Here is a 13712-nt window from a genome sequence, read left to right as displayed (position 1 = left end):
TATGGTCACTATTACCAAGCAGTTCAGCAATGTGAACAGGGATCAGAAGTAATGACTTATTTCACACCAGATACCTATTTTCTTAAACTAAGTTTTTTGAATTCCAAAGCATCCTGATGAGGAAACTATCCATCTGACAGGAGAGGAAATGAAAGGGAATGCTGTGGTTCTGTACCCCCCGAGGAAGAGATCATGAAAAGGGATGGGAGGAGTGGCTAACAGAAGGAAAGTCTTGATAAGCGTCTTAGCCCTGGTCTACACTAGGACTTTAGGTCGAATTTAGCAGCATTAAATCGATGTAAACCTGCACCCGTCCACACGATGAAGCCCTTTATTTCGACTTAAAGGGCTCTTAAAATCGATTTCCTTACTCCACCCCTGACAAGTGGATTAGCACTTAAATCGGCCTTGCTGGCTCGAATTTGGGGTACTGTGGACACAATTCGATGGTATTGGCCTCCGGGAGCTATCCCAGAGTGTTCCATTGTGACCGCTCTGGACAGCACTCTCAACTCAGATGCACTGGCCAGGTAGACAGGAAAAGAACCGCGAACTTTTGAATCTCATTTCCTGTTTGGCCAGCATGGCAAGCTGCAGGTGACCATGCGGAGCTCATCAGCAGAGGTGACCATGATGGAGTCCCAGAATCGCAAAAGAGCTCCAGCATGGACCGAATGGGAGGTACGGGATCTGATCGCTGTATGGGGAGAGGAATCCGTGCTATCAGAACTCCGTTCCAGTTTTCGAAATGCCAAAATCTCCCAGGGCATGAAGGACAGAGGCCATAACAGGGACCCGAAGCAGTGCCGCGTGAAACTGAAGGAGCTGAGGCAAGCCTACCAGAAAACCAGAGAGGCGAACGGCCGCTCTGGGTCAGAGCCCCAAACATGCCGCTTCTATGATGAGCTGCATGCCATTTTAGGGGGTTCAGCCACCACTACCCCAGCCGTGTTGTTTGACTCCTTCAATGGAGATGGAGGCAATACGGAAGCAGGTTTTGGGGACGAAGAAGATGATGATGATGATGAGGTTGTAGATAGCTCACAGCAAGCAAGCGGAGAAACCAGTTTTCCCGACAGCCAGGAACTGTTTCTCACCCTGGACCTGGAGCCAGTACCCCCCGAACCCACCCAAGGCTGCCTCCTGGACCCAGCAGGCGGAGAAGGGACCTCCGGTGAGTGTACCTTTTAAAATACTATACATGGTTTAAAAGCAAGCATGTGAAAGGATTACTTTGCCCTGGCATTCGCGGCTCTCCTGGATGTACTCCCAAAGCCTTTGCAAAAGGTTTCTGGGGAGGGCAGCCTTATTGCGTCCTTCATGGTAGGACACTTTACCACTCCAGGCCAGTAACACATACTCGGGAATCATTGTACAACAAAGCATTGCAGTGTATGTTTGCTGGCGTTCAAACAACATCCGTTCTTTATCTCTCTGTGTTATCCTCAGGAGAGTGAGATATCATTCATGGTCACCTGGTTGAAATAGAGTGCTTTTCTTCAGGGGACACTCAGAGGAGCCCATTCCTGCTGGGCTGTTTGCCTGTGGCTAAACAGAAATGTTCCCCGCTGTTAGCCACAGGGAGGGGGGAGGGTTGAGGGGGTAGCCACGCGGTGGGGGGAAGCAAAATGCGACCTTGTAACGAAAGCACATGTGCTATGTATGTAATGTTAACAGCAAGGTTTACCCTGAAAGAGTGTAGCCACTGTTTTATAAAATGTGTCTTTTTAAATACCGCTGTCCCTTTTTTTTTCTCCACCAGCTGCATGTGTTTCAATGATCACAGGATCTTCTCCTTCCCAGAGACTAGTGAAGCTTAGAAAGAAAAAAAAACGCACTCGAGATGAAATGTTCTCCGAGCTCATGCTGTCCTCCCGCACTGACAGAGCACAGACGAATGCGTGGAGGCAAATAATGTCAGAGTGCAGGAAAGCACAAAATGACCGGGAGGAGAGGTGGCGGGCTGAAGAGAGTAAGTGGCGGGCTGAAGACAGGGCTGAAGCTCAAATGTGGTGGCAGCGTGATGAGAGGAGGCAGGATTCAATGCTGAGGCTGCTGGAGGACCAAACCAGTATGCTCTAGTGTATGGTTGAGCTGCAGCAAAGGCAGCTGGAGCACAGACTGCCACTACAGCCCCTGTGTAACCAACCGCCCTCCTCCCCAAGTTCCATAGCCTCTACGCCCAGACGCCCAAGAACGCGGTGGGGGGCCCTCCGGCCAACCAGCCACTCCGCCACAGAGGATTGCCCAAAAAAAAGAAGGCTGGCATTCAATAAATTTTAAAGTTGTAAACTTTTAAAGTGCTGTGTGGCATTTTCCTTCCCTCCTCCACCACCCCTCCTGGGCTACCTTGGTAGTCATCCCCCTATTTGTGTGATGAATGAATAAAGAATGCATGAATGTGAAGCAACAATGACTTTATTGCCTCTGCAAGCGGTGATCGAAGGGAGGAGGGGAGCGTGGTTAGCTTACAGGGAAGTAGAGTGAACCAAGGGGCGGGGGGTTTCATCAAGGAGAAACAAACAGAACTTTCACACCGTAGCCTGGCCAGTCATGAAACTGGTTTTCAAAGCTTCTCTGATGTGTACCGCGCCCTCCTGTGCTATTCTAACCACCCTGGTGTCTGGCTGCGCGTAACCAGCAGCCAGGCGATTTGCCTCAACCTCCCACCCCGCCATAAACATCTCCCCCTTACTCTCACAGATATTGTGGAGCACACAGCAAGCAGTAATAACAGTGGGAATATTGGTTTCGCTGAGGTCTAAGCGAGTCAGTAAACTGCACCAGCGCGCCTTTAAATGTCCAAATGCACATTCTACCACCATTCTGCACTTGCTCAGCCTGTAGTTGAGCAGCTCCTGACTACTGTCCAGGCTGCCTGTGTACGGCTTCATGAGCCATGTCATTAAGAGGTAGGCTGGGTCCCCAAGGATACATATAGGCATTTCAACATCCCCAACAGTTATTTTCTGGTCTGGGAAGAAAGTCCCTTCCTGCAGCTTTTGAAACAGACCACAGTTCCTGAAGATGCGAGCATCATGTACCTTTCCCGGCCATCCCACGTTGATGTTGGTGAAACGTCCCTTGTGATCCACCAGAGCTTGCAGCACTATCGAAAAGTACCCCTTGCGGTTTATGTACTCGGCGGCTTGGTGCTTCAGTGCCAAGATAGGGATATGGATTCCGTCTATGGCCCCACCACAGTTAGGGAATCCCATTGCAGCAAAGCCATCCACTATGACCTGCACATTTCCCAGGGTCACTCCCCTTGATATCAGCAGATCTTTGATTGCATGGGCTACTTGCATCACAGCAGCCCCAACAGTAGATTTGCCCACTCCAAATTGATTCCCAACTGACTGGTAGCTGTCTGGCGTTGCAAGCTTCCACAGGTCTATTGCCACTCGCTTCTCAACTGTGTGGGCTGCTCTCATCTTGGTATTCATGCGCCTCAGGGCAGGGGAAAGCAAGTCACAAAGTTCCATGAAAGTGCCCTTACGCATGTGAAAGTTTCGCAGCCACTGGGAATCGTCCCAGACCTGCAACACTATGTCATGGTCCCACCATGGTCTGTGCTTGTTTCCCGAGCCCAGAATTGGTGTTCCACAGCATGAACCTGCCCCATTAGCACCATGATGCATGCATTGGCAGGGCCCATGCTTTCAGAGAAATCTGTGTCCATGTCCTGATCACTCACATGACCGCACTGACGTCGCCTCCTCGCCCGGTATCGCTTTGCCAGGTTCTGGTGCTGCATATACTGCTGGATAATGCGTGTGGTGTTTAATGTGCTCCTAATTGCCAAAGTGAGCTGAGCGACCTCCATGCTTGCCTTGGTATGGTGTCCGCACAGAAAAAAGGCTCGGAACGATTGTCTGCCGTTGCTCTGACGGAGGGAGGGGCGACTGACGACACGGCTTACCGGGTTGGCTTCAGGGAGCTAAAATCAACAAAGGGGGTGGCTTTACATCAAGGAGTATTTCAGGCAGGACTTCACGGAGGGTTCCAATAAGAAATGGTGCACCTAAGTTATTGTTCTTATTGGAACAAGGAGGTTAGCCTGGTGTCTGATTGATACATGGCTAGATTTACCTCACTGCACCTTCTCTGTGAGTGACTGCAGTGTGACCTAGAGGAATGAGTCCCCTAGACAGGGGTGGAGGCAAATGAGTACAAAACAAATCTGGTCTATTTCTTGTTTTGATCCACTCCATGTATCTTTTACATCTTTGGCTGGCAGCAGACGGTGCAGAAGGACTGCATGCCATCCACATCTCATGGCTGCTCAGCAGAAGATGGTGGAGTAGGACTTCTAGCCATCCTCTTCTCTTGCCTGCCCGGCAGAAGATGGTACAGTACGACTGCTAGCAATCCGTATCGCCTGCCTGCTCACCATAAGACGGTTCAATAGGACTGACTGCAGGACTAAAGAGAATGACCTGGTCAAGTCACTCCAAATTTAGTCCCTGCGCCCATGTCTGCCCAGGTGCTCCCAGCCAACGTGGCCAGGAGCACCTTGGACACAACGAGGACGGCTACCAGTCGTACTGCACCGTCTGCTGCCAGAAGGCAATGGGTTGCTGCTACTGTGTAGCAATGCCGTACCGAGTCTGCCAGCACCCAGGAGACATATGGTGACGGTTACCTGAGCGGGCTCCATGCTTGCCGTGGTATGGCATCTGCACAGGTAACTCAGGAAAAAAGGCGCGAAACAATTGTCTGCCTTTGCTTTCACGGAGGGAGGGAGGGAAGGGGGGCCTGACGATATGTACCCAGAACCACCCGCGACAATGTTTTAGCCCCATCAGGCATTGGGATCTCAACCCAGAATTCCAATGGGCAGCGGAGACTGCGGGAACTGTGGGATAGCTATCCACAGTGCAACGCTCCGGAAGTCGACTCTAGCCTTGGTACTGTGGAAGCACTCCGCCAAGTTAAATCACTTAATGCACTTAGAGCATTTTCTGTGGGGACACACACACTCGAATATATAAAACCGATTTCTAAAAAACCGACTTCTATAAATTCGACCTAATTCCGTAGTGTAGACATACCCTTAAAGGCGGTCATTGGCCATTGCTGGAAGTCTCTAAAATTACCTGGGAAACTGTTCTTTGAAGCCAATCATGTCTCAAATTGGGCAAAAGCTGCTTTTTTGTCAGAAGGCCTTAGAATCTTAGATGAATGCATTACTCTTTGTAGGAGTGGCGTTGGTGATGTAAACTGCAGGAGCTAATCTTTATGGAATGGCCTATGCTCTGAAGTGAGGCAGAATTTGATGTCTTAGATTTGTGGATCTGTTCTTTATCAGTGCCTTGCAAACTCACGTAATGGGAAGCAGCTGCTTTGTGGGCATCCTTTGTGTCTGAAACTGGGAGATGCTTATGATGATGGAGAGAGGAAATGCTCAGTGTTTCAAGTGTCCTTTCCCTTCCTCCATGATCCTGTTACATCTGGGTGGGTAGGGAGATCCTCCATATAGAATCCAAGGATCTTTCCACTTCATAGGTATCCTGTTATCATTATACATATACTGGGGCAAATCCTGAGGCCTTACTCTGCTGTTAGGCAAATTCCCCTAGGTCATGTAAAGACCTAGAGAATTAGCCCATACTAGTCATCAAATACATTTCATAAAAAATTCTAGAACTCCTTTAATTTGTTTTTTTCTGCCCTGGCTAAAGAAATGTATGATTTCACTTTCTATTCTCTCATCATCATCCCCACATTCAAGATCAGCAATTGAAGGGGATCCTCTGAGTGCTGTTCTCCCCCATCTGTATGGAAGAGGGGATCAGCAACCCTAATAGCATAATTTGCTAGGTTCTGGGAATGATGTTCTGCATCTCCAGGAGTCTGTGTGGGCAGACAAGAGGTTTCAATGGTCCAAGGCAAGAGTGAGCTGGCCAGAGATCTGCTAGCCCTATAGAGATTCCAGTGGTGTCAAGCTGCCTTCATGGTATAGCCCCTCCTCTAAATGGGATCCTCATGGGTAGCTGTGGTAGTTCAGTTCTAACAGAGCCACACCGCCAGGGGTAGAGAGGCCACAGGGATGCAGTGGAAGTTCATGGCTTGTGCCTACCACTGACACCAGGGCTCGACATGGATTCCTAGGGACTTCTTAAAGCCTATTTGTGGTGGGTTGTGACTCACCATGCTAGCACTTCCTGCTGGTCATCTTGTGGATCAGCTCCACTGGTCAGTATGCTGACTCTCGGGGGTGGACACAGGCCCACCCACTACTCCAGGTTCCAGCCCAGGGACCCTCTAGATGGCAGCCACATGCTGTGTCTCCTCCACCCTCTCAGTCTTTCCCTGGGCCACTATCCTGCAGCCCCAGTACCTTCTTCACCCTTGCCTCAGGGCCTCAGCCTGCAACTCCCAGACTCCAGCCAGGAGCTCTTCCCTAGCTCCCCTGGTCACTGCTAGGAGCACTGCCCTGTCCACCATGCTGGCTTTTTTCCACCTTCAAGGCAGCCAGTCCTCCCTCTTTCAGCTCCAAGGAGCAATTGCACCTGCTCTGCCATGCAGTTCTTTCTATATGGGGCTGCCCAGCCCTGATTGGCTGCTCCTCACAGCCCCTCTCCTATTGGCTGCTTTCTGTGCAACCTCCCAAAGGCTTCATTAACCCCCTACCAGCCAGTATGGGACAGACGCCCCATCACACTATTCCATGGTCAAACTTCATGATCCCAAAGTGAGCAATGTAGGGGAATGTCTATGTGGAAGCAGCGCAGGCCAGGATATTTTTTGACGAAACACTTTTTCATCTGAAAATGGTGTTTCATTGAAACTGAAACTTTTCATGGGAACATAACAGTTTCAATAAAACTTGTATCTGGAAGGTTTCTCAAGTCCAGGGTGGAATTACTGGTACAAAGCACAAAGAAAGGGAGAGAGCAGGATAGCTAAGTGGTTAGGGCACACATGTAGGGTGTGGGAATCCCTGGTTACCTGACTTAAAACCAAATCTCCCCCATCCTAGATGAACCTCTTAGCCACCAGGCTATTAGTTATTCTGGGATCTCTCGCTCTCAAACACACACACACACACACACAGACTTTGAAAGGTCTCAATTTCATCCCAGTGTAGAACAGGAAAATTTTGAAATCTCAAATTTTAATGGGATGGGAAAACAGTTTCCCGTTCAACTCTAGTGAGGAGATCCTCATAGACATTTATTTTTCTGATTCCCCTCCTGTAGGGCAATCTGGCCCTTTTGTGTGAGATCACTTCGTTTTACATTTTCAGTAAAACGTATAGGAAATAATAACTGCAGGAGCTGCTCAGCAACTTGCGGAGCATCATTCTACTGCATCTTCAAATCCCATTGGCTGCAACTTTCAGGAAGAGCTCAGAGTCTGGAAGGATTAGATCCATGGATTCTGACAAGTGTACTTTTCATCTGCTAACAAGCAAACACACAAAATAGTTTTACCCGTTAAAGACATAAAATTGGGCATCATCAGAAAAATGGTAAAGTCACTTGCATGATATAATATGACTTTGGGAACCTCACAATTTTTTTAAATATGTCCTGAAAATTCAGTTTCGTCCTGATAGTAAATATATTTCTGAGGAGAAGTATGTTGCTATATAATTGTACACCAGATGCAACACAGGAGAAAAGGAAACAAAACTACACTGAGAGCATGTGTTATTTTCTCTGCCCATATGATCTTACCTGCCATGTTGTACCAACTCAGAATAACCAGAACCCATTGTTTCCACAGGAAACAGACTGTGAGGAAATGCACTCGTGTTCTCGACAGTGTGGAAAATAGTGCTGGTCAATACTGTACTATACACAACAGACAATTCTGATTCAAGTGTCCAAATTATAATCAGTTTGACAAACGTCCACAGGCTCTTCATTCTATTTTATATTTTCACTAAGACAAGGCAATCATACAGCCAGACAATTCCATCAGGGAAGCTTGTTAGCTGCTTAGTCTGTTAAACCCCGGTTGCCATAGCATCTAGAGTTGAAAAAGCTGCAGATTGGCATAAAAAAGCATGTCGACAATTGCCCTGTCACAGCATGCAAGCCAGGTCTGCTCAAAGGCAGCACACTACAAGTTTTCTTTCCCAGTTTGCACTACCCCATGCTGTTTAATAATATCCATTTACTGGTATTGGGATTGATCTAGTGCAGTGTAAAATCCACATCTAGTGAGACTTTGCTTTTCACATGGCGTGAAATTCTTTAACAAATGAGCACATGAAAATTAATGAACATAACATTGTATATACTATAAGAAGCATATTTGATTTAACAGAAGAACAATCAAATATTTTACTAATCAGCACTTTGGCAAAATAATCTGTTTTACAAAGTAAAATATATAAATACATAGTATGTTTCTCAACCATCTGTCAATGCAGTTTTAGCCTAGTTAGCCAGTGTTCACAACATCATAATACACTGCTTTGCATTTGGAATTTTGTCTTATCTAAAAATATTTATTTGGGGCATATAATTTTTTTCATTGTGTGCTTTCTAGAATTTAATTAAGGGCATACACTACCAAATTAACAAGAATTCAATTTAATATTCACACATGCATACTGATAGAAATCAGCCTAAGAAATAGAATGGGTAGCAAAAAAAAATTTCAAAATAACTCCATCCCACAGTTTTAATATGCACAGATTAACATGCGTTGTTAACAAAGAAGAATCCTCTCATTTAAAAATGACTAGTTTTGGGACAGCATTTTCATGTTTAATCTTAAACATAGATTTATACATGCTAATATTTACTATCTATCTTCAGCAACATGTTAAGGTTACAAAACAGAAAAAAAATGGCACACAACTAGTGGGGTTTATAAAACTGTTTCCTATCAAAAGTTTACACTCAGTTTATTCAGACTTTTCCTTCCATTATAATCTGTTCTGTCACTTCATTTTACTTTTTCTTCAATGCCACAAATAAAAAAAATCTTGAAAACTACATAACCCGGAGCACAATTAAACTGGCAAACCCAAGAGGATTCTCTACACAATCTTTTCAAATTGTAGTGTTTCACTTTTATTTTATCGGTAGACATGTTTTATTACACCTCTGCCTATCAGTTGTTTTACCTTGTCCATTAAAGGCCTTGATACCTAATTAGATTCAATATAAGAGAGAAGAGGTAATATTAACTGTACAGCAAATTAGAAATCTAATGAACTCTGAAGAAGTGAATATATTCAATGATAATTTTGTACTGCTTCTTTGTGGTTTTAGTGTACAGAAAAAACATTACTAAAACTTTTTTTAAAAAAACTTTAATTGAGATTATTACTCTAGTTGCCCATGTGGAATACAAAAATTTCTTTCATTTGTAGGTTAATAGTACATATTTACAGCAAACGTTTTTTTGCTATATTGTGTATTTCATGCATCTATAATTAAAGGTCTGTTAACATTTCCTTTATAACTCCCTCACCTTTATTCTCCAGGGGGTCACAATTTACCACCGTGATAAATATAAACACAAAGCTGAAACTTGTAATATATAGTCTCAATCTGGGAAACACTATTTTTTCTTGCAATCCATATGTCTATTTTTATTTATTAAGATATAGAAAATGAACCTAACCAAGGCTCTAACTGCAGATTGATTTCCACCTTTTAAAATACATCCAAATATTAAGGTTGGCTTTAGGTAAAAACATAAAATGTTTACTACTTTATCACTGATTGAGAGTTAAACTTATCTAGCATGTCCCCTTCCCCTATTTTTAAGCTATTTATTTAGGAAGTTTTAACAAGTTTACAAATCCTTTCCATGTAAGAAAAAGAAACCAATCATTACAACAGTTAGCTTTGGTTTAAAGAGACATTATACTGAACTGTAGTCATCGAATCTTTCTATTTAACAGGGTGTTACTATATTATTGTGTGAGCATCAGTATACCACCTCTGTCATTTCTAGTGAAATCTCTATATACACATATTTAACAGCACAGGTATGTCTATCAAATGTTAATATTCAAAAAAAATTGGACAGGTGTGCGTCTGCTTTTTTTTTTTTCAGGTGAAAGTACTTTGAGTACTGAATATAAGGTAATCAAGTATCTATCTGTCCTCTTTCTATTTTGCTGGGTGTGTGATTGGTGTGTTAATTTTTCTATAACTTCACAAAATTTTTTGAGCCTTTCCTCAGTGGTTGGGCTATTTTACTTTTGCCAATCAGATGCTACCAATAGCTAAGCAGCTACTAGCTGATGGGAGATTACTTCTTCATTTCCTTTTGTGTGACCACATCCACTAGGGAGTCCCAGGAGGATTATCAAAAGAGTATTTGGTAATAAATATCAAATAATGTTATGATATTTGGTTACAAATTGCATGCCAATATTCTCTAATGACTGGACATGTTCACCATATATGCATAAAATCTCCTCTTTCCCCATTCAGTCTCTCTCTATTTCTTAACCTGACAAGGTCCAAATATTCCCCTCTGCTGCATGGTGAGGAAAGGAGTAAATGTGCACAAATTGCAGGTGTATGAGGCCAGCGGGAGGAAGAGTACAACCTGTTGTAACATAATAGTCCTCCTACAGATGTCCTTCTGTGTAAACACCACGTGAGTGTGAGGGTGAGTTTGGGGAGAGGGGGTGAATGGTGAAGGGTGGGTGGAGTCAGGGAACTATTATTCTGTCAAACATGTTCTCCACAAAACCCAGAGATTTCCTGCCATGCAAGTTAATGCTGCTCAAAGTGACATTAACTTCTTCTACTTTGATCACAGGGTAGCCCACTGGAGGGGTCCTAGAGTACTGGCACATCGGTGGGGAAAATGGCACCAAGGCTCCTGCACTGGTTGTGCTGCCGGTAAAGAAGGAAGTTCTGTGGAGTAGCTCAGTGGTGCTTCTTCACCATAGATGTACCCTGAGATCTACAGAACTGGGGACTGACATTCTGTGCAGGTACTTGGGCTTTGGGAGAATGAGACACAATTCCTGATGCCCATCAACTCTGGTCCTAAACCCTCCTTCCTAAGGAGGGAATGAGTCAAACTCTGTGGGCCAGATCCCCAGCTGATGTAAACTGACATAGCTCCACTGAAGTCAATGGAAATGGAGCTAAGCTGATTTTCTAAATAAGTTTTTATTTAACTCTTCTCTGTCTATGCATGTTTACACAGGTGTTGATAACTTGGCCCTGAGATTGCAAGTCCACTTTTCCCTCATCCTGTTTTCCTGTGGTGGTTAGTTCTTATTGTCCAGTGTGGTAAACATATGGTACACAGGATCACGCAGTGCTTTGAGTCCACTGCAGGTGGTGGTATAAAGAAAACATTTCATGTCTAACTCTGAATTTCCTTGTTTGTCAGATCCCTTGCTGTACTCTGGTAGTACCCTTTGTCTATGATTTCAAAGACTGTGTCTTCCTCTTTACAAATCTATTCCCTTAACATTTATTCAGTGATATTACATGCACACAAAATCTAATTATGCACAAAAAGTTTTTTTTTGTCTGTTTTTATTTTAAATTTGCTCAGGTACTTAAAAATGACTAGTGACAGATTATCATCACTTGCTTAGATAATGTACAATTTATACTAAATATTTTCTTTCTTATGTTACGAATCAATGTCTGTTTAAAAACATAGGCCAATATCTTTTTGTCTTCTAATTAATATAACAGTGAGACTAATACAGCAAACTATCAGGGGAAAAGTGTGTTTAAAATATTGGTAAATACGAAGTACCTACAATATATGCGGAACTATATTGCAAGGTTCTTGTAAATCTCATGCTGCAAGTTTCACATCAAATACTTATTTTTCTAAACATAAAAAGCTTTTGACAGTGCATAGTGACCACGAAGCTGAATAGTAAAATGAAGATTGCATATTCTATGTGCAGAAAAACCATTGCTTTATAGTAGCTTGTATTTTCTGTTACATTTTGCCTTATCCTGAAAATTTCTTCAACTGACTGAAAGCACATTAACTGCTAGATAGGCGTCACACTGATGTCTCCATGCTGTAACTTACAGCCGTGAATTTGCTGCGATCTGTTTAATCATCAGTGTATTGATTTTCCTCAGCTTTCCTTCATTTTAGCCCCATGGCAGGCTTCTGTAATTTCCTTTGGACAAAGTGTAACCAAACTGTGCTAAGTGATGTTGATTTGCAGGCAAAAGTAAAGGGGTAAATATAAATTAACAAGCTATAAACATTTTACAAGTGGGGAGTCAATAAAAACAGTGTCTGCAGTTCTTTAAAAAAAAATGATTTGAAGCAGATTGTTAACAAAGGTGTCCAAAGAAACTGACATGAGTCTGAGAATAATTTTTGTGCTTTGTGATTAAGAATTGATCAGTCTAAAAGCCTCTGATGCAACTGAATCACCCATAAGCTGCTGGACTGAAAGGGCTCAGCAGGAGCTGGTATTTGTTTGTTAAACTCCCATGATTCCAAGTAGATAATTGGTCTGTGAAGTTCATGGCAGAATCTGAATTTGCTTTCTTGCTTCCCAGCTGGCTGAGCACTGGTTTATAGACTTCTGTGTACAAATTTAGCCAGCAGCAACCTCACATCTTTAATGTAAAAGGTGTTTTGTTGTGTTTTTCAGGTGCTGAGTGGAAAGCCCACACTCCAGAAGCTCATTAAAAGGGCCAAGTTACAGTACAGGTTTATTTCTGTCACAGCATTTCTGAAAACAGTGACAAGGATTAATATGTTTCTTTGGTACTGGAAAAAGCCTGATACAATCCCTTGTGAATTTGATCATCTGTTTCATTGCCTGTATAAGATTCAATCTCCTATTATATCCTGAAGTTACAGCTGTAAACCAATGCTGATAAGAATTGAGAAGCCACTACAGGAGCCTTAGGCAAGCTAATTGTTTTCTTAAACAGCATCTTGTTTAATTGCATTTTATTTCAGACATTACTCATCCAACCTTCTCTTCTTTAAAATTACAAAGCATATTGACTCTGCTGTCTAGTACACATGGCATATCCTGTATTGTACAAGTGTATATGTAATGGAGTTTCTAGAATCTTTCAAACTGTTACTTTTATTCTGCTATTGCTTATGAATAGCTATTTTGGAACTTTTATGGAATTCCTTCCAAGGCTATTTATAATTCTGTCAGTAAGCTCATATCTACAGATTGCCTAAAAAGTCAGATTCATATGAACACAAAGACTGAAAAAGTGGCCCAGTTTCAGGAAAGCTTCCTTATTCAGGAAAGCACTTAAGCATGTGCTTAATTGTTAACACTTTCCCCACTGATTTAAGCACGTATTTAAAGATAAACATGGACATAAGTGACATTCTGAATCAATGTGTAAAAGAACACATATTGCTTACAATCAGTGATCTGAAAACTGTAAAATATGCTGTCAAATTCACGGAGGGAGAAACTCATCCTCATGGGGAAGCACACAGATAGCCCTGTGTATAGAGGGTGGGCCTGGAGAAATCTTGTAAGGGGACTTCCACACCTCTTACATACAACAGTGATGGATTCCCTGCCAAATTAGCTGGCAGGAAAACGAACCCTGGACTGATAAGTATGAAAAAGGCCACTGCCTCTGCATTAATAGAGACCCACTCACCCAAAATCTTCAGAGAAGGTCTGATCCAAAGCCCACTGAAGATAATGAGAGTCTTTCCAACAACTTCACTGGACTTTGGATCAAGCCCAGAGGGAGTATAAAGAGGTAGGGGTCACTATTCTGGGACAGTGGCCACAGAGGGTC

At 43.3% G+C, this 13712-nt stretch overlaps 1 protein-coding gene across 1 annotated transcript; it reads left to right on the top strand.

Moving 5' to 3' along the window:
* The first annotated feature begins 603 nt into the window (after nucleotides 1-603).
* On the top strand, nucleotides 604-12615 carry LOC140913619 (uncharacterized). The gene is made up of 4 exons (XM_073350345.1): nucleotides 604-681; nucleotides 766-1174; nucleotides 1763-1876; nucleotides 12578-12615. The coding sequence occupies exons 1-4, from the start codon at nucleotides 604-606 to the stop codon at nucleotides 12613-12615; spliced, it is 639 nt and encodes a 212-aa protein (XP_073206446.1).
* Nucleotides 12616-13712: the final 1097 nt, after the last annotated feature.

The sequence above is a fragment of the Lepidochelys kempii genome, chromosome 6 (genome assembly GCF_965140265.1).
Source record: "Lepidochelys kempii isolate rLepKem1 chromosome 6, rLepKem1.hap2, whole genome shotgun sequence".
Taxonomy (NCBI): domain Eukaryota; kingdom Metazoa; phylum Chordata; order Testudines; family Cheloniidae; genus Lepidochelys; species Lepidochelys kempii.
This window is presented reverse-complemented; position numbering and strand designations above follow the sequence as displayed.